Source organism: Geospiza fortis, unplaced genomic scaffold (genome assembly GCF_000277835.1).
Source record: "Geospiza fortis unplaced genomic scaffold, GeoFor_1.0 scaffold922, whole genome shotgun sequence".
NCBI classification, from domain to species: Eukaryota; Metazoa; Chordata; class Aves; order Passeriformes; family Thraupidae; genus Geospiza; species Geospiza fortis.
In genome coordinates, this window is record NW_005054682.1 from 39,888 (window position 1) to 61,476 (window position 21,589).

General features: G+C 39.0%; 1 protein-coding gene across 2 annotated transcripts in view; it reads right to left on the reverse strand.

The window, feature by feature from the left end:
- LOC102033028 (double-stranded RNA-binding protein Staufen homolog 2-like) overlaps positions 1–21,589 on the reverse strand; it is a 75,425-nt gene that overhangs the window by 36,595 nt on the left and 17,241 nt on the right. For both annotated transcript variants that reach the window (XM_031065112.1, XM_005430787.2), the window contains exons 5-6: positions 5,715–5,874; positions 2,119–2,226 (exon numbers count right to left, since the gene is read on the reverse strand). In XM_031065112.1, coding sequence (XP_030920972.1) covers positions 2,119–2,226; positions 5,715–5,874 — 268 coding nt within the window. The remainder of the gene's footprint in view (positions 1–2,118; positions 2,227–5,714; positions 5,875–21,589) is intronic.

Genomic DNA, 21,589 nt, shown 5'->3' on the forward strand with positions numbered 1-21,589 from the left:
GTTCCTTGTTACAACTGAATGTTTTTATTAAACAAATTAATAGATAGAAAGTTTGTTAAAATCATCCTAAAGTTCCTAGACAATTAAAACTACATTACACAAATTAAAACTACATTGCACAAATTAAAAGCCACATTACACAAAAGGACCGTTCACCCCTCGTGCAATTCTGAGGACATGTTTACATGGAACTTAATATATATTTATGATCATTACTTTGTTGCATAACCCAGCACTGTTGGAACATTGGCTAAAGCTTTGTCAGATGAAGAAAAGGCAGATCATTTTATAGCTACCACACACAAAATAAAAGCTAGAAAAAGCTTTGATGCCTGCTTGGAATAACACAAGACCATTAGTGAATAAAATCCTATTAGAAACATCAGATCCTGGGGATTATGCATAATTGCTTAGCAGTTTTATTGAAAAGTAAGCCAGAACCAAGTTCAATCAAAACTCTGTTTGAGAATGTCACCTATATTTAGATTTAAAGGCAGGAAATAACACAAAACCTGTCACGAGAGCAAAAACCTGTCTTTTTTCAATGTTGCTAACATTCTTTGGCAAGTGACACATTAGATTTTTCCTTACAAAGTATTTCTGCCTTCACTCTCTCCTTACCAAATGCTTCTCCTTAAATAAGCTCAACCAGGAGTGAAGAAGACATTCAAAGCACTACCCCTCTTTTCTTTACAGCTTACAGCTCCTCTGTGACTAGTGACCATACATCTCCTTAAATTTTAATGCATTGATTGGTATGGAACTATTCCAAATATTTTAAAATGTTTAGGGTAGAAAATAATGTTTGAAAACTGAGACATTAATTATGAGCTTCCTTTTTAAAAACAAAAGCATGTGTTTCCATCATGTCTGCTCTTAGTTAAGAGTTGGGTGATTGGCATGTAGTGGCAAACTGATACACCAACAGCCCCAGACATCCCAGTTTTATCCTCTAGATTTTACATTCTCTTAATGTTCTAATTAGTCCATATCACATAGACCACATATGTGAGGCATATATGTCTTCGCTCTACTGAGGAATTCCTTAGTCATGAATAATATTCTTTGTCTTTCTTACCTACCTTCTGAGAGATTTCTCAGATTTCTGAGAAGATCCAAATAGCTTATTTGACACTGGCCAATTCAGGGACAGTCAGTAAACTGCATACAGCACACTGCAAGGCATGCCACAGCTTAGGGGTTTTGATTCTTTTCACATGCTAATACATGCCTATACTTTAACAGGAAAAAGCACTGGAGAATATAACCATCACCAGTATAAGCACTATCCACTGAGTCCTTCATGCAGACTCAGTTTAAATGTAAGACAAAATGCAGAAAAATAAAATAATAAAAGGCCACTTACATTAGCATTTTCTACATTAAAAAAAATAAAATAAAAAACAAAACAGCTTGAAAATCTGGTGCTTCCTACCACCACGATGTTAGATTTTTACAACAAGGTTTTGTGAGAACTTTCTCATCGGAAAAAAATTCCTGTTAGTATCACTCACTCTCCCATAGTTGTTTCATTGATAGCACTGGAGCTATTCCAAATGGTCTTTATTACTTCAGGTAAACAAAGGTGTCAGAAGTGGGTTCATAGATAAAATCATACGAAACAAACAAAAAATCTCGTGAAAGCTTAAGTAGAAATAGATAAGTGAAACAGAATCAGAGTGGAAGATACTCATGACTTTCTGAAGACAGCACACTGAAGGTGAAATGTTTCAATTGGAACTTTTCTAGCATATGAATGCCAACAGTTAAAGCAAAGACTTTGGCTAACTCTTTTGAAGATTATTTCAAATCAGATTGAGTGTGGCTACAGATTCTAATCCGTCAGCTCTGTACAGAAAATGGTTTAACTGTCTTTTTGCCATCCAAGTGTTTGCAACCAAATATTAGATCTCTAAAAGTTCTGAAAGAGCATCAGTTTTACCAGTAAAAATTCATTGTCTTAGACTGACACACTGAAATCTTTTTTGTATAATTCCCATGAATTTGAAATTCATATTTTTCATATATGAATATTATGTGTTGAGTTTTAGTGGTACCTTTTTTTAATACTTTCTTAGCAAGATAAATTTGTAACACAGATAAAAATGTAACACATACCTCAAAAGTGACAGGTATATTGCGCTTCAAAGCAATTTCAAACACTACGCTGATTTCAGATTTGTTCGCATCTTTATCTTCTTCTGATTCTTTTCCTGGTTCTCCATTCTGAAAATGATGCATACATAATCATACTACAATTCTTAGAAGATCAACAAAATATAATATCCTCCTCCCCCCAATTTCTCAAAGACTTTTGAGGTCTCCTGTCAGGCTGTAAATCAGCATTTGTACATCCATCTCAGCACCCCATTATCAGACATCTGCTGACTGAAGCCATATATATTGTGCTTGTGCTTCATAACAAAGGAACACATACACCTTAATTTATAAATTCATTATAAACAGCAAATATGGATGTTATTAATGGCATGGATAACAACTGTCTGAGTACACACTTGTGTCAAACATGAGGATCAAACAGATCTTTTGACCTGTTTCTCAGGCTCTCTGTGGGTACCCCTTCTAGGCAAGGAGGAAATCTGTGCTTGTTGGAAAGTACAGAAGACTGTACTTCTCTCAGAAGAAATTCAGTCAATCACCCCCACATTCTGACTGGGTCACCAGGTTACAGGTGTCCTCAGCAGGTCCAGCTGCTTAATGGCCCCTCCATCAACTTCCCTCTGGGAGTTATGACCAGTGTGAAAAGGTAGTGACAGAGAACAGCTTGCTCAACACAGAACATTATTTATTTATCCATAGGAACATAACAAACAGAGAGGCAAAGAGATAAAAAAACAAAAGGCACATGAAACATTATTCTGCCTAAAATTCAGCTTTGCTTTACTCTCCAGGTAAATCTAAATTTTCTCACACAACCCTTAGCACCAGGATCAGTCAGAGTTTTGCCTTTTCTAACTACTGCCTTTGGTGTTTGTCCCCTAGGTCACATTTCCTTAGTTCTCAGAGGCTTCACTTCCAGCTATTTTCAAACTGCAAAGCTCTGAAATACTTCAAACTGGGATCTCTCAACAACCATGTAACCTTGGCCAGGCTCCTAATTTTTTATTAGTGGAGGTAAACATCAAAGACACTTGGGCTGAATTAGGTGGATTCCTGCAGAGCTCCCATCTTACATAACAAAGTCTGATCTAAATCTTCAGCCACCAGCATAGCTACAACATCCAGATACCACAGTTCTAAAACAACATTAAAAAAGCACTAAGTTCTTCACGTTACAATGAAATTGATTCATCTTTTATCTACCTTTTTTTAAACTCAATATATTAATCTTTAAGATAATGCAGGGCCAAAAATCCAGCACTCAGCTACAGCATTCAGACACGGAACATCCTTTGTCTCATGAAATTGTTGCAAAACTTTGATTCTGAAAAAAGCCATTTACATGCCTGATATTGATCTGGAGCTAAATACAAACCAAAATATTATAAAGTTTATAGAGCCTCCAGAAAAAAAAAAAAAACAGGTGCTGTGCAAATAACAAGGGTAGTTACAATGAAATTATGTAGGACCTCTAGCTCATTTCATATAATGAAATTAAAGTACCGCTGAAATGAAGAATGTAAATCATTACTTACAGGACAAGCAAAGCATTGATTAGTTTCACTGAGAAAGATTAGCAGAGTAAAAAGAACAATATTTAAAAGTAAAAAAAAATTGGGGATATAAAGAATGGGATGCTACTATTCTGTAAAAAACCTTAGTGAGAATATTACTTGATATTGTATTCAATTAAGTTTGTCCTTTACAAAGGACACTGGTAATCTAAAAAGCTGGCAAAAAATAGCCCAGAGAAAAAACTACTGATTAGAAAAAACAACTTTGCACTGAAACACAATGAAAACAATCAGTTCTACAAAAAATTAAAAAATACTTAAGAATAAACTCTAAATATATATATGGGAGAGATTGTTGATATCTGTTGGTTACATTTAGCAAACATAAGAAAACACCAATTAAATAGAAAATTAAGCAAAATGAATTCTAAAATAAGTACCTCACAAATTATCTTTAAAATGGAGAATAATCAAACAGTGGCATAATTTACATTAAACGATATAATGCCCACTGGACTGTCAGCAAGCCTTCAAGTCAAGAATGTTTAGGTTTTCTAGCTGTACTCTAGTTCAACCAGATATGTATAGTCTAAACTAGAAACTATAGTTAAAATTTTCATGATCAATACAAACACATCTGTCCAGAAAATCCCTTCTGCCCCTACAATTTAACTCCTTGCATATTTTTTCCACCAAACATAGTAGAGAACCTAACAGTGAGTGGAGAAAAGGGAGGATCAAGGTTCAGACATTAGTACTGAGCAATAACGTTTCAAGACTTAGGAAGATAAAATATGTTCTCAGACACTTTGGATTTAAATCTGATCCTCATTCCCACAACTGACACTTTAACTGTAAGGCCTTTCTTAGCCTCACATCTATGAGACAGCAGAGGTGCTTTGGCAGACACACAATAGCCCTTTGTGAAAGCACATTCACCAGCAGCCCTGCCCTGCTGGCTGATTGCTTCTTGCTTCTGCTCACCTTATGCTCTTCTAGACATTTGCCCAATTAGGTATTAAGATGGCAATACTCCTTTTCAGTGGTTTAATATGGATAAAAGATTTTATCCTTTAAGTTTTTCTAATAAAAGGAAAAACACGATTGCTTGAAATGGAAGAAGAATATACAGAAGGCTGTGTTAAGGATGGCCATGAAGGCCAAAAGATAGACTAAGTAACTACTGTGCTATATTCCATGGATCCCATTCCAGTCAAGTCCACTGAGTTACTAACAGGATTACTAGATGGGCACCAGCAGGTCTGTCCTTGCTCTCTCAGGAGCACACTGTCAGGGAGTGGGGAAGAAAGAGGCTCAACCTCATAATGGAATTGAGGCAAGCCAGAGTATGATGTGTACTGGCCTGATGTTTGAGGAGCAATGAATCAATCATCTTCCACAGATAACCAAGCTGGCCAGTTTTGCTGAAGGAAATAGAGTTTTACCAAGATAGACCATGTCCCATGGTGAAAGCACACCCCACCACTGCATGGTGTCCTGTGTGCACTTCTCATGGGCAGCAGCAGGGAGGAGCCTGAACCTTGGCACCAAGAAGCCCTTAAATACTATTTCAACTAATCTTCAGCTCTTGAAGAACTACACTCAGCTCTACACAGTGCAACACCTTGTACCCCCTCTATCATGATCCTAGCAAAGTGTTACCTCCAGCCTTCTCCAGCCACCTACAGCTCTAACTCATGAAGTGACAGAGATGTTGCTCATGACTAACCTGCAACCAGTGCCCCTTAACCTCAGCATAACCAAGCCACAGAGATTTACTTGACTGAGGATTTAATTTAGTCTCCTGCAAACACACACCTGCTGTTGAGAACCTACAGTATCCCAAGTGGTCTTCAGCTGCTCCCAGAGGTCTTGCAAGTACTTGGCTTCTTGACTGGGAAATGTTATTATATTTTTGCTTTCAATTTAGAAACATTATTCTGAGAATAATTTTTCTCTTCAGTATTTTTTAAAATATGACACAACATTTTAATTTTTAAGCAGCAATATATGCTGCCTAAAGATATAGCAGTGAAAAAGCAAGTTATTTAAAAAAAAAAAGTTTCCTGAAGCACAGACCTGAGGTAATTTTTCTGGAATAGGCTCATTCTGAAGAGCTTGAAGGGCCTTCATTGCAGCATTATGTCTAGCAGCTTGACGAGTCTTTCCTTCACCAAAAAACTCACTGTTGCCAACAGTTAACTGGACATAGAAAATTTTAGGCACTGGGCAGTGATACCTGGAAGGAAGTCATGAAAAGAAAACAACAATACAAGTTAGGAATTTTACCCATCCATTTTATGTAAAATAAAGTAGTATTTGGGGATAAAACATTATCTTTTCTCCCAGAATAAGACCCAGGACTCAAATGCATGGACTGTTCCTCAGCAAGGCAGTTGGTAACTCTGACAGAAGCTCCTATATGCAAACCAACTCTTCACCTGCATTTCTGGAGCTCTGCAACAAGCTCTACTGTTTATCAGCCCAACAGCCTAGCTCTGCTCTCCTCTTGGTTTGAGTCTTGAGAAGATGAAACCTAAGGAGAATCAAAAATTCCAGTGGAAGCCCTGCCTGGGAGACAACTCCTGTCCCACAGACAAGTGGCATGGAGGAAGAAGGACTGTGAGGTTGTTCATATGAAATCTGTCATCATAGCTCAGCTCTAAGGGACAACAAAGTCAGATGACAGAGAATACATCTAGCAGAAATGGATCCTCGCTTGACAAATAACTTGTTCATATTTTACAGCAATGTAAGAAAGCCCAGGATTCCAAAAGCAAAGGTCCATCACAACAAAACTAGATTGACTCAACCCAGATTCAATCGAACACAATACTCTATTTTCCTTATCCCTCTTAAAGGATCCTTTTTAAAGTGTGCCCTCTCCACTTTCATCTATGGACATGGACGGCAACTTTTTAATATTATGACTTTCTGAATTTTCATTAATAAATGTAACCCAGTCATTCCAACTGTAAAACAAAATACAAAGTTGACCAGAGAGCAGCACACTTCAGAAGCAGACAAGTGTGAATAAGTACTCTGTCCTCAATGTCTCTAAACTTTGTGCCTAATTCTAAAACTACATTTATATGGAAAGAACCAAGCATAACACTGGCTCAAATATACCTCTGGCTATAGGGCCTTGGAGGAGTGAGCTAAGTTGCCTCTATGACATGCAAAAAGTGGGTATTTACTTTGCTTTCTTGTTTACAGTTCAACACTGTTTACAGTTTAACACATTTATTGAGAATTATTAAGGGCCTGGAAATACTTTTGCTTATGTAACATTTTCATAAAATTATATAATAACTCCTACTGGAAAATCTTCTGGAGATTATCTGGTCCAAAGCAGCATCCAGAACATGGTCAAGACCTGAAGTTACACTGCCTTGTCCAAGGTATTGTGGAGGTCTCCAAGGATGAAGATTCCACAACATCCCCGGATGATCCGTTCTAGTGTCAGACCACACTTTCTGGAAAACTATTACAAAGTTCCTACATGCCTAATGGAATTCAAACACTTGGCACTGATATTGTTGCAGATTTGCAGATGGAGCAGAAAACTTCCTGCCAATGCCAAAAATTACCAGCTTCCATCTCTTGCCATCACAGGACTCCCTTCCAGTTTCTCAACCCAGCTAGCAGTGACTCTCCCTGCTCCTCCTTTGGTATGGCAGGAAATTCATGCTCTTGTACTTGCAGGGTCTTAGAGAGGATCCAAGTGATCTCTCAGTCATTTGATCTAGTGATGTCAGCAGTTTGTTGACCTCTTCCTGCATCTTCTTTGGTAACACAAATCCTCCAACACAGCACACCTCCTGCAGACAAGACCACTATCTGTACAGCCTGGCTAGAGCTCTGGAGCTAGCTCTGACTCAAGGTCTCTGATGTAACAGGAGAGCTGCTCCAGATGGTGCTAGGAACTGTGCCAGGTAGTGCATCACCAGCACTGCTGAGCACAACCCCATCCTCAGCAGAGTTTCCAACTCCCTTCTGCATCTTCTGCTGTGCAATCTGCTCTGCCTGCTGGCTGTCTCTGGGGGCAGTGCTCTGGGCCCTGCACTTACATGTGCTCTTCCCCAGTACCTGCTGAGAGGGTGTTGGACCCCCTCTAATCAGATGACTGGAAGGAATGTTCAATGCAGCTTTTGACCAGGAGCAGCTGACAAAGCTTGCTGGCAGCTGCAAGAGCTTACCAGAAGCCACAGCCTCCTGCAGTTCTCTTTTCCCTGCAGCAACAGGTACTCTCAAGTTCCTTGAAGATTCCAGGAATCTTCCCACCATCCCAGAAGATGCAGGACTGGAAATGGCTGCATGTGTTGGCTGCTGCTTAGCACAAGACAAGCTGTGTCATGCAAAAGCAGTAGGCACCTTGATAGCATGTCCCACCTCATTACTTCACAATCCTCTTTGAAGACAAAAAAATGAGGTAGTGCTGTTAGCAACTACCTAGATTTAGAGAAAATACAATATCCATCAGAAGTTCCTGTTTCCTGTTGAGTTACTAGACCTACCTTTCTCCCCGCTGCCTGCAAAGGAGGAAAGCACATGAACTTAGTCCACTTTATAAACTCAAATCCCACAACAAGCCTTCTCTTTTTCCCTCTCCCCTCCCCACCTTTTCATTTAAAGAGTGTTTAGGGAGCTATTTATGTGATAATAAGGAAAAATGATATTCAGCCTGTGGCTCTAGAGCCTCATGCAGCTCTTTGGCATCACCAGAATGATTAGGCTTTTACATGGTTTTGATTAAATTTTTCTTGCTCTCCTTGGCCTCAAGCAGAGCTGTAACACAGCACTGATAATATGAGCATTGCCAGGAAAGTGCAAAGGAACACCTGAAATCCTCAGAAAATGAACAAAATCTGTGAGGCTACTGGCTTCTCTACAACAAGGAGCACGTCAAAGGAAACAACATCCTCCTCTTTCCAGTGAGGACAGACTGTATTAACAAAGGCCTCAAAAGTAATCATAGTATTACAGTCTGAAAGTACAGTGTGACAATTAAACTGCGTTTTAATAATGAATGATTCTGCATCCTGAAGATGTACACTCATGTAAAGAACAAGCCCATGCAAAGGCAGAATGCTGTATCTGCCACTGATAATTAACTAACCTTCCTAGTATACCACATATGAGTTATCAGAAAGGACTGAAAGTATAAGCAATCTTTGGAATATTTATATAGAATTTAGTGATTATTCTGCAATAATGTATCAGCACAATATTTTCCATCATAAGAACATCTACTCATCAGCTCAGTCCTCTGTCCTACTCCTCAGTCCTCTGTCACTCGGTTCAGCCACAGAACTGAAATAGTCGGGATTTTGAACAGTAACACCTCACATAAGGACTCATTAGGTCTCTAAAAGTTTTTTAATTATCTTCATTTAGAAAATATGCATCTTCTTGCATTCCACATGGCAGCTACAAATGCTAGGGTTTTCCTTGGAGAAAATTCTTATGTAAAAGAGATTTTCAGATGATACTGGCACACTCCTCAGAACATAAGCTGACCAACACAGCCAATGAAAGAACATTGTAAGACTAGAAGACAACAAAATGGCATGTGAAATGATACATTCAGTTGGAAGAAAACAAAGTGTGATAACAGGTAATACACAATCAGTCACATATAACCTATAAAAACAAGTTCATTTCCATCTGGCTGTTCTGGACATTTGAGATTCTTAAAAAGATTCTTCAAATAAGAGGTCTGGAAAGCAGGTTCCCTTTATTCCCTTTAAGTTCACAGTATCTAAAATCTACTTTTTAGTTAATGCCACTAGAATAGTCAACCTGAAAAGGATATTTGCTCTATGAATGTGACCTTGATGTCAAGTTTCAGCAATGAGTAAATATTTACAACTAGTTATAAACCCCTAAAATAGGGGTTCATAACAGAAATGCTGACAGACCTCAACTAAGTTGGTGTGAGTGGGCGCCACTATAATTAAATAAATCACCAAGGTCTGCTGACAATTAGAAAACTCATTTTGGTTTGCCACAGAGACAAACAAAAATTCTGTTCATTATAATTTTACTGGAATATGATGTCATAACATGTAAGCATACTGAAACAATCTGCTGCTTTTCTAGCCAAAATATTAATTGCATACTAAGGAGCCCTTGGGGCCTCTTCCTTTTTGGCCATCAAATCCACACACACAAAGACAAATAAAGTATTAGTACATACGTTATGTGTTCATACTGCATTTCCTGCATTTCTCTGGATTTCTCAGTGGCATAAATGTTTTTGATAAATATTGTTACCTTCTTCTTAGAAAGGGAAAAAAATCAAGTGCACGATGCAGCTCAAAGAAACCAGGAATTTTATTTACATTTAGCCTCATGCTAAAACATCAGTGAAGTTTTCTCCAATTTCTAATGGTCAACATGTTCTTAAACTAAGTAAAAAAGAACAAGTAAACTCAATTACTTCCCCACTACACAAGTGTTACAGGAAGTATTACCCTATTCCCATTCCATAATATTAGCAAAGTGAAGAGGAACTGGGACCATATTTCAGCAGCCAAGATAAAGGCCACTAAAATATGAGCTACAACACAGAATGGGAAAGTCATTCTTCAGATGCCAGATCTGTTGAAAGGGTCACTCTCTGCATTTTTTCTGTCTGGCTCCTTTTTCATAAGAAGTCAATCAAGCTGGCAGCCCTGCTGGCACTGTTTAATCAGGAAAATGCTGTGAGCTTTGTGAGTGGAGGGACAGAGAGCCACAGACCATGCAGGGGAGTAGGAAAGAGCATTTGCTGTGAACAACTTTTTCTCTGAAACATTTGAAATTTCTCTAGGGGAGCAAGTTGCTTAGTGCAGCTGTTCCCTGGCTATATCCTATTTTCCTAAGCAGTCCATTAGCCACGTGCATTTCTTACAGATGTGAGTTCTATAGTTTGAAGAACGAAACATCCAGTATAGTCACTTTTGTCTCCACACAGTGAACCTTCTGGTTCTTTCAGCAGATCCACAATAACACCTGGGAACAAAGAGGCTCTCTTTTCCAAGTACCCCTTTTGAGAGCTACAGCCCATTATTCTTGAACTGTGTCTACTACAGACTGGGCTGCCTGATCAAGCAGAGCCTATAGATGAAGCCTTGTTGCTCCAGTTCCAGGAAGGATTTTGCTCACAGGCTCTTGTCCTACTGGGGGACTTTAACCACCCTGACATCTGCTGGGAAAGTAGCAGGGTGAGCTTTAGGCAATCCAGGAGACTCCTGGAATGCATGGAGGATAACTTCTTCACCAGCCTGATTAAACAGAGAATTTAGGGTGAAAAAGAGAATATATCGCCCCTAGAAGGAGGTTCTGGTAACTTGGGAGGACTATAAAGATGTTGCAAGGTCATCTAGGGAGAAAATTAGAAGGGCCAAAGCCCAACTAGAACTTGATTTAGCCACTATAGTTTAAGACAACAAAAAAAGTTTATATAAATACATTGGCAGCAAAAGGAAGGTCTTCAGCATTTGTTAAATGCAGAGAGTAGTGACAGGGGATGAGGAAAAGGCAGAGATACCTAATGCCTTCTTTGCCTCAGTCCTTAATATCAAGACCAGCTGTCCTCAGAATACCCAGGTCCCAGAGCCAGCAGTTTGGTGATGATGGAGAGCTGAGTGAAGCCCCCACAAATGAGGAGGAGATGGTTAATGACCTGCTATGCTAACTAAACACCCACAAGACTATGGGCCCAGATAGGATCTACCCCAGAGTCATGGAGGAACTGGTGAATTTGAATAGATTCCCTATAATCTAAAAGCAGTTCTGGTCAACTGATGAAGCTCCAGCTGACTGGAAATTAGCAAATGTAATACCCATCTACAAGAAGGGTTGAAAGGATGATCTGGGGAACAAGCCTGTCAGTCTGACCTCAGTTCCAGGCAAGGTTATGAAAGAGATCATCCAGGATGACATTGCATAGCACATACAAGACAAAAAGAGGATCAAGCCCAGCCAAAATGGACTTACAAAAGGATAGCCCTGCTTGGCCAAGCCCGATCTCCTTCTATGACAAAGTGGCTCACTTTAGTAGATGAGAGAAAGGCTGTGGATGTAGTCTACCCAGACTTCAGTAAAGCCTTTGACACTATTTCCTACACCATCCTCCCAGAAAAACTGTCTTCTTGCAGCATGGATGGGTGGACTCTCGGATGGTTAAAACCTGGCTGGATGGCTGGGCCCAGAGAGTTGTGGTGAATGGAGCTGAATCCAGTTGGCAGCCAGTTGCTAGTGATGTTCTCCAAGGCACAGTTTTGGGGCTGGACCTGTTTAATCTCTGTTTAATCTCTTCACTGATCATCTGGATGTAGCGACTGAGTGCAGTAAATTTTCCAATGACACTCAGCTGGGTGTGGCTCTGCTGGAGGGTAGGAAGGCTCTGCAGAGACCTGCACAGACAATCAGTGGGCTAAGGATGACTGCATGAGGTTCACTAAGGCAAAGGGCCAAGTCCTGCACTCACAACTACCCCATGCAGCACTACATGCTGCAGGAGGAGCTGCTCAGCAGAAAGGGACTTGGCAGTGCTGGTTGACAGCTGGCTGAATAAGAGCCAGCAGAATGTCCAGGTGGCCAAGAAGGCCAATGGCATCTGTATCAATAATGTAACCAGCAGGACTAGGGAACCCCCCTGTACTCAGCATTGGTGAGGCCATACCCCAAGTACTGTGTTCAGTTTAGGGTCCCTCGGTTTGAGGAGCTGCAGCATGCCTAGTGAAGCACAACAAGGCTCATGAAAGGTCTAGAAAATGCGTCTTATGAGGAACAGCTGAGGGAGCTGGGTTTGTTTAGACTCAAGAAGAGGAAATGGCCTTAAGCTGAGACAGGGGCAATTGGGATTGGATGTTAGAAAAAAAAATTTCGTGATCAGGGTGGTGAGGTATTGGAATAGGTTGCCCAGGGAGGTGGTGGAGTGACCATCCCTGGAGGTGTTTAAGAGGCACTGGATATCGTGGTTTAGTGGTAGTGGTGCATTGATATTGCACTTGATGATCTTAAAGGTTTCTTCCCACCTTGATGATTCTACTTTATGATTCCTGAACCAAGTAATAGCCCTACCAGAGGGGATGTGATACTGGATCTGTTGGTCACCAATGCAAGCAAGGTAATGAGGGACATCAAGACTGGAGGCAGCCTGGGCTACAGCGACCAATGAACTTGGTGTAGTTCCAGTCCTGAGGGATATGGGTCAGCTAAAGAGTAAACTTAGGCTCCTAAATCTTAAGAAAGCTAACTTCCATGTATTCAAGGAGATACTCAATAGGGTCCCCTGTGAGACCCTGTGCCCTCAGGGACAAGAGAGAAGAACAGAGCTGGCAGATCTTTAGTGAAGTCTTCCATGGAGCACAAGAGCTAGCAATTCCCAGGAACAAGAAATTGGTCAAGAAAAACAAGAGATGTGTGGCTGAGTAGGGAACTGCTAGTCAAACTAAAGAGAAAGAAGCAAATGCAGACACATGGAAACAAGGACAGGTAACCTGGAAAGAGTATAGAGATGAAGCACAGTTGTACAGGGATGGGGTGAGGAGGGCCAAAGTGAAGCTGGAACTGAACCTGGCAAGGGATGTAAAGAATAACAAGAGGGGCATCTACAAGTATGTTAACCAGAAAAGGAAGGTCAAAGAAAGTGCTCCCTGCTGAAAAACAGTGCTGGAAAACTGGCAACAACAAGTGAAGAGAAGGCTGAGGTACTCAACCACTTTTTTTGCCAGTCTTCAATGGCAACCTCTCTCACACCACCAAAGTCCCTATTGTAAGGAAAGGATAGATTCCTCCAGCGGAGGAACCTGAATATAAACAAGTTTCTGGGACCTGATGGGCTGCAACAGAGTCCTGAGGGGAATAAGTGGATTTTGTGGCCAAACCACTCTCCACAATATCCCACTCTCTAAATGGGAAAGAACCACATCTGATGAATGGACTGTTAGATGGATAAGAAAGTGTTTGGACAGTGCAGCATGAATGTAGCAGTTAGTGTCCCTATCCTGATGGACATCGGTGACAAGTGGTGTCCCTCAAGGATCTGTATTGGGACTGATGTTATTTAATATCTACATTTATAACATAGACAAAGGGATCAAGTGCACCCTCAGCCAGTTTGCACATGACACCAAGCTGAGTGGGGAGGTTGTCACACTTAAGGGATGGGATGCCATCCAGAGGAACCTGGGCAAGCTCAATAAATGGGCCCAGAAGAATCTCATGAGATTTAACAAGACCAAGCGCACAGTGCTGCACCTGGGTAGAGGCGACCCCTGGTATCAGCACAGGCTGGGGGATGAACAGATTGAGAGCAGCTCTGCCAAGAAGGACTGGAGGGTGCTGGTGAGTGAGAGGCTGGACATGAGTGGGAAATTCTTTACTGTGAGGGTGGTGAGGCACTGGAACAGGTTGCATAGAGCAACCTGGTCTAGTGGAAGGTGTTCCCACCCATGGCAGGGAGTTGGAACAAGATGATCTTTGAGATCGCTTCCAACCTAAACCATTCTATGATGAATTAGTCTGGCTGTTCTCTTCTAGCTTACTTTCACATCTTCCAAAAACATTTTTAATGTAAAGTGAGCAAGGCACACACTGTGTATCAGTTTTAGCCACAGACATCCCTTATTTGAATGCTGACCTCCTCCCAGCTACCTAGATGTGAATTAAAAGAAGAAAACTCATGTATACTTGTCCCAGATTATTATTCATTCGAAGGATGGTGCTAAATTATAAGTCAAATCTTCTAAAACTTTAAATGAATTTAATTAATTCTGAATGATTCAGTATTTTTTCTCAATTTAGTATTTGCTATGGTCATTTATGAAACCAATTTTGACCTAGTTATAGAAAATCCCTAAGCAAAAGAATGTTTAAGTGACTATGTAAGAATTGTAAAGAAAACCATGTGATGGAAACATATTATTAACAGAAAGACATTCAAAAGCATCTCTCTATTTTTTTAAAAAATAGTCAGAAAACATAACAAAGATGCTTTCCATTTTAAAACATAGAAATGCCTTCTCTATTTCAAATGAAAGAATGCAAGAAAATCCCACATTAAGCAGTCAAGATCCATGAGTTGCAGGCAACTGCATAATGTAATCCTCCTTATCTGTAAAGGTCTATTAGAAAACAAATGAGATTACTTGCTTCTGCTGGGAGGATGATCTGGAAGCTGAGTTGATACTTAGGAATCTCCTACTGTTCACCTTGGCTATACTTTTACATACATTATTTTGTTTTGTGTCAATACTGTCCTGTAACTTATATCGCAAATTTATTTTTCAGTTGTTTACCCTCCAAGATGAGCTTCCCTACTCCCTGTCAGCCTTTGCTTTGAAAGGGAACAAGTTAAAGTATTTCAGAACTTTTCTGTATAAAAGGCTACCCACTGTCTTGATCATCCTTCACAGCCCTTCCTCATACTTGCTCCCGTCGTGAAATACAAAAGCCAAGAATGATAGACAACATACCAATAAAAGGCAAACAGTGTTCTGTATAATAGGAATACTTATGTATCTATGCCAGAAATATCTTGCTCAACACATCTTAAAAATCACATTTTCCTCTCCACTAATTGAACCACGTTAGTTCTTCTCAGATTCTCTTGCAAATACTTAATAATATAACACCTCTGTTCTGTGGTTTTCAACTGAATAACCCTCAGGTGACAACAGAGTTAGTACTACTAGTGCCTCTGTTATTAATCTTCCATTTTAGACTGGAAAGTCTAATCTTGTTGCATTTCTAATACATCAGTCCTCTCTATCACCCAAGTCTTTCTGCCTATCTTGACCTTTCTGTGTATCAATGATGCCTTCTACATCTCATAAACATTTTTCTACTTCTTCCGCGAACACCTTTAACAAAAATAACTTAAAAGGTTGATTCTAAAACTGGAAGAACTGTACCTAATAATCTTCCTCCTAGCTTGACTTTTAATACTGCTGATTATTTTTATTTTCTTTCCCCCCCTGCATTTCTTACACAAATCCCCTTCTCCTTCAGTTTAATGAAAACATTATCCTTATCTAATGCAATAAAATGGTTAACTGAATCCCACAAATATAAGATTTACTTTACTCTCTTTACCTAAAAAATGAGTTGGCACATAACATGTAAGGTTAACACATTAGTCATACACAATCTACCTTTAATACACACAGTAATTTCATGTTGAGTTTTATACCTTTCTGTCTGTCTTTATTTATACTTTCTTTTAAACTTTGTTATGAGCCTGGGAATTTTTCATGAAGCTAATGATAATTCCCTTTTCTATTTTTTTTTCTTTTCCTGAGCTAGAGGCTATGTATTTCCTTCAAGCAGTATGAGTAACTTAGTAAGAAAAAGAATTTACTCATATTTCCACGATCACAATATCAAAACATTCCTGAGTGAAAAACAAGAGGGAGGAGGATTCAGTTTAACATAATATTAACTAATCTGGAATCTTTCCAGCAGAATTTGTGATGACAAGACAATAATATTGCCACATCACTGTTTCTCCGAATTCCAAGTTGCTCAACAGACATTTGACTGAAATAAATATTTCAATATTTACTCTCTGCATTTATCACTACTTTGTTTACCATTTATAGCAAATATGTACAACAAGAAGTAAAAAATAAAACTGTTGCTCATTACAAGTAATTAGAAGAAACCAACAGAAAGCTACAGACACTTTAAGTTTAGGAGTTTGAACCACCATGGATTAAGCTGACAAGTAATAGAGCAAACATACTGAACTAGCTGTGGAGCACTACTTTCAGAGTAATTTCAAGTCTCTGCTTCCAGTTTTATTGCTCTCTCTCCTTCAACTAAAACCTCTGCAGTTAAGATGAAGCACTTGTCAAAGTTCCAGAAGGGTCTCAAAACCAGCCCAAGTACTCTCTCTTAAAGAGAAACTAGTGCAAGACATATGTAAGGAGGAAAAAAAAAAACAAACAAAAAAGGCTAAGAAGAAGTAATAGGAAAAAAAACAGGGGAAAATGATTATGAGAAAAACCTCCCAAAGTACTGTATATTGAAGACTAAGGTAGAAAAAACAAGTGAAAACCAACAGAATCAATATGAGAACATGGAACAAAATTTTATGATCTTCTGAAGAAGTATTTTTACCTATCAACTGAATAACTAAGTAATGAGAATGGTCTACAAAACGTCAACTTATTCTTGACTGTAAAAATAGCACAAATAATATAGGAACATACCAAGAATACTGCCTCCAGAGTTAAAGACATTGGAAAATGTCAAGTGGACAGTGCTGAAATGGAGTTGGGGGTGGGGGGAAGGAAAAGATAAATACCAGGAAAAAGAAAATATTATTTTCTGTGACACAAAACCAAGTATAATAAGAATAAAAGAGAAAAACATAATGAGGCTGTGATGTACACTGTATATTTCAGAGGTTAAAGCAGACATCCAGAAGACAAACATCTCATACTCTTATCTACTTCAACTCATAAAATTTCCCAGGAACTGTATTACTCACTAATCTTTACAAGTATGTAGAGTGGTTACTGAGAATGCTGTCCAAATAGCCATTACAGTAAAAGAACATAAACAATGCTGAATATCTGACTGCAGAATCATTTTCTTTTTACATAAGAAACTTATGTCAAAAAAAAAAAATCATGTCACTTGCCAGCCTAGACACTAAGTAAATGAGAGAATGAAGTATCCCACTTATTTCATTTTATCATATACTTATGCCAGTAATGTAATACTAATAAAAGTGTTACTAGTAAAAACATCTCAGGGCTAGGAGTTCATAGGAATTAACTAACCTGAAAGAGAAAGAAGGTCCACAGAGAAAGAAGGCTCAAGAAAGCTCACAAAGTGATTCTCACCATTCAAATAATTAGTGTGTACGGTTCTACATTCTTTCCCCACTTTCAGGAATGCAAATCTACAGGAATTAAATTGCATTATCATGAGTCAGAAATTTAACCTATCACTTTAAAAGTGGAAATTGCAGGATTGAAAGCAAGAACAAGCTGAAAAAGCACGCTTAATTCTGATTTAATAAGCCACTCCTCAGCAGATGAGTGCAGTTAATTGAGGATGCACACTCCCCTACCTTGCTAGTTATCAGCTCTGCAACCTCTAAAAATGGCCATGCATTGCCAGCTAAAGCTTCTATCGAGAAATCTTCTCCTCTGTGTCATCAGACTTGCAAAGAAAAGAAATGTGAGAGAGAGCTTGGTCAATTGCAAAGCGAGAGTTGTCCTGCACACCATATCAGAATGCTGGCAAAAAAGTGGATGGCCTAAAGAAGGAAGATTTATCTCCACCTGGAAGGGGAAAGGAAGGTGTCTCTTAATTAACCATAGAGAAGATTGTAAAGAGCCAAAAGGTAAGAAACCAAAAGTTATTGGTGAAGCCTTTCAGTGCTTTGATTCCTTTCTAGTGAAAAACATAGAAAGTGCAGATTTCCTAGGGAAGAAGACATAATATCCTTTAATATTCTTTTTTATTATTTAATATTCTTTTTCAATCTTTTAATGGATTTACACCAGTGCCTGACAAGTAAATAGCAAGTCACTGCTAATAAAAATACATACATAATGCAATGAGACTGCAACAGTAGTGATCACCAAAGCACAATGAGTGATCTCAGTTGGTCCAGTGAATAAAATTTAGTACTGAATATTAACAAAGAAAAAAAAAAGTAGATCACATTAGATCAGTGCACTAAAATACAAGGTTGCAGACTTTCTAAAAGGTAGGAAACATAAGAAATGTTTATAAAATGAGGTGGAATTGTAGAGAACAGGGACTCAAAAGAAGTCTTGAAGGACAGAGATACCAAAGACTGTTAAAATGGAATCATAGAATTATTTAGGTTGGAAAAGACCTCTAAGAAAATCGATTTCAACCATTAACCCAGCACTAACAAGTACACCACTAAACCATTTCATTAAGTGCCACATCTATGTGTCTTTTAAATCCCTCCTGTAGTGGTGACTGAAGCACTTCCCTGGACAGCCTGTTCTATTGCTTGACAACTCTCTTTTTGTAAAGAAATTCTTCATAGCACGTGAAATGGTTATTACAATGTTTGACTTAGCTAAACAAGGTCAACATAGAGATTACCTTTACTGAAGAGAACCAAGGCTCTGCTGCTGACATCCACCTCCTTAAGAATTCTCATTTCTGTTTCCCTGACACTAGTGTCACACTTGAATCTAAATAAATAATGTGATTAGATTCCACATTCTCTTCTGTCGTGGAACAGAACCTCAAAGTTAATTTTTGGGCTGGTTTTTGTCCAGAGATTATTTCCCTTTTAATCACAACACTGAGGGATTCAGGCCCATTTTAGTAAAGCATTTAAGCCAAACAAATTATGGTGCCAAAGTACCTGATGAGCACCTGTGAGTGCACCTATCCTTTCTGTGACAGTAAAAACCAACTTAAACTGGCATTCTTCTTTAAAATACCCTATAAGGACATGGAGATCTTTGGAAGGTCCTGTGAATTGGCATTTCAGAAGAGATGTTAACTGTACTTTTCTTTCACAGAACACAAGCACCCACCAAAATCAATATAATAGACAAGATGTGAAGAGAAACTATAACACAGTGATTGCTGGTGAAAAGTTCTGCCTTCAGACTGCACATATTCTGTTACAAAAGAATCTTTAAAAACTTCCTTCACAATATTTAATACTTCCTCATTCTGTGGCAGAACTTTCATCTCAAAAGTGACAAAGACCTTGTAGGGATAGAGTACAATTCCAGTCAGATCTTACAGAGTTATAAGCTGTTAAAAAAATTAGCTACTAACCTTTCTGCTTGCTTCCCTCAGGAAAATTATGGCAACCTCTCAAAGTAAAGTTTGAGCTCTAAAAGCAGTTCACCTCTGTCATTACCAAAACAAGCAGGCAAAGGAAAGAGAACATATTTACTGGTAACCAATATTCAGGTTCTGGACAGAGCAGGAAGGCCATAAGAAGAAAGGAGGCCACACAAGCTTGTTTCCTTGAACTCACTATCTCACAGGTGTCCCATCTGAAATACCCTTGGTTCAGCACAAGTACAGGAAAAAGATAAGGGTGAATAAAAAGCTAACTGTGTGGAAAGAACAAACACACCCAAAATATTCCTGCTCCTGGAGGAGCATTCTGAATCAGTGCTTGTTTTCATACATACCAACCAGACTAGTCTTCTGTCCATATCCTGAAAGTAAAGTTGGCTGTGTTAAAGGCAGGCTAGAGAAAGAACACCCAGTGAGCTGCAAAGCCAACAGACTGAAGCGATTCACAAGGTGCTGGGGCAGGCTGTTGGCTCTGAGGATCTTTGGATCAGAAGGTTTACAGGAAGTCTCTCAAGTGGAAGGGCAGTGTTGAAAGACAAACATTAGGAAACCAAAGATAAGGATTGTATTACCCTTCTTTATATTTTCAGCCTCTGTAAGAACATGAAAAATCACATCTGAAACTTGGGAGACACATCTGGAGCCAGATGCATTTCCTCCAGACCAGAGAAAAATCTGAGGAAGTTAAAGACCCAAAGTAAAGAACACTGCCCACTGAAGAAGCTTCAGGAGAATTAGTCAAAACATGAGCCAAGGACCACAGAAGGCAAAGGCAGTGCTCTTAGCAGATAGAGCAAGAAAGAAAGCAAGTGGTCTGGGAAGGTCACTATATCCTGAAAGAAAATGAATAAAAATATTAATTAAGAAAAGATTGAAGGATTAGGGCTTAGGAGCTCCTCTACAAATAGGGCCAAAAGGTCATTGACAAAACGACCGCATCTTGAGCAAAGAGTGATAAGAATGCTGCAATACTGTAAAATGCCATGCCTGAAGCATCACATTTTAGGCACAAAGAGCAACAAAGCATCTAGAATGCTCTACATTTAAGGTTAAAAAGATTTTAATGATACCAGGTAAGTGCATTGACTAGGAGAATGAAGAGACACTGTCCTTGGAACACTAACCTCAAACCTTGGTCTCTATTCTGTCAACTTGATTTTTAGCCTACATAACATTATTTTAACAGCTGTCAGTGTAATGTTGTAAATACACTTAAGAGTATATATGTTATTGATCCCTTAGAGGTTAAATGTAACCATTAATGCAATGGATGGTAGTGACAGGATGCATTTGTCGGAACGATTATAGGCACCCTGTGCCAGGACACCTCACCCAACACCATTTTGTGTGCATCATGCAAATTCATGATAACAGGGTGAGTGGACTGCAGAAAAATCAATCTTGGACAGAATTTAGTGGAAACTGTAGATTCCATAGCAGAATCTGGGTTTTCTAATCCCAGATACTCTATGTATATTTAAGATTTAAAACACTGTAGAAATTAAACATTAGCTGTCAAAAATTTTACTGCAGGAATAAATATCCTCTGCCACTTAAGGAAACTTACTTTGTTTTAAGCCAACCATATAATCACTATTGTCTAAACTGATAGCTACTGGCAATGGCAAAGCTCATCACCTGCAAGCTCCCTTGCCACTGTTCTTTTGGGAAAACTATCTTAAGACAAACAGATGTTTCTGCTGTTTTAAACCAACAGGAAATGGACTGACTTTCTCCCTTTTCCTTTCCTAGAAACAGATACTAGCAAAGAAAAATCTTAGCACAGCTGTACTCAACACTTTTCTTGTAACAATATGTCTGTGTGGGAGGCAGGCATCTAGTGGGAACAAACAGGCCAGGGGAAGTGAAATGTAGCATGCAGAAGATGAACACAAAGAATTAATCTGAAAGTCTGTGACTGTATTATTACACCATAATGCCATACACTAGCAGGGGAAATAAAAGGGTGATGTACAAGGCTTTGCTTTAAGATACGATCTGAATCCTATCTCAACTGGTAATGTACACAACTGAATAAAGTATCAGCTGGCAATCTCAGTCCCTTACAAGCAAATAGATGCTCAAATAATCTGAAAGCTTCTTTAGTACAAATAGACTGCAGGTTTAGTGGCCAAGTTGTA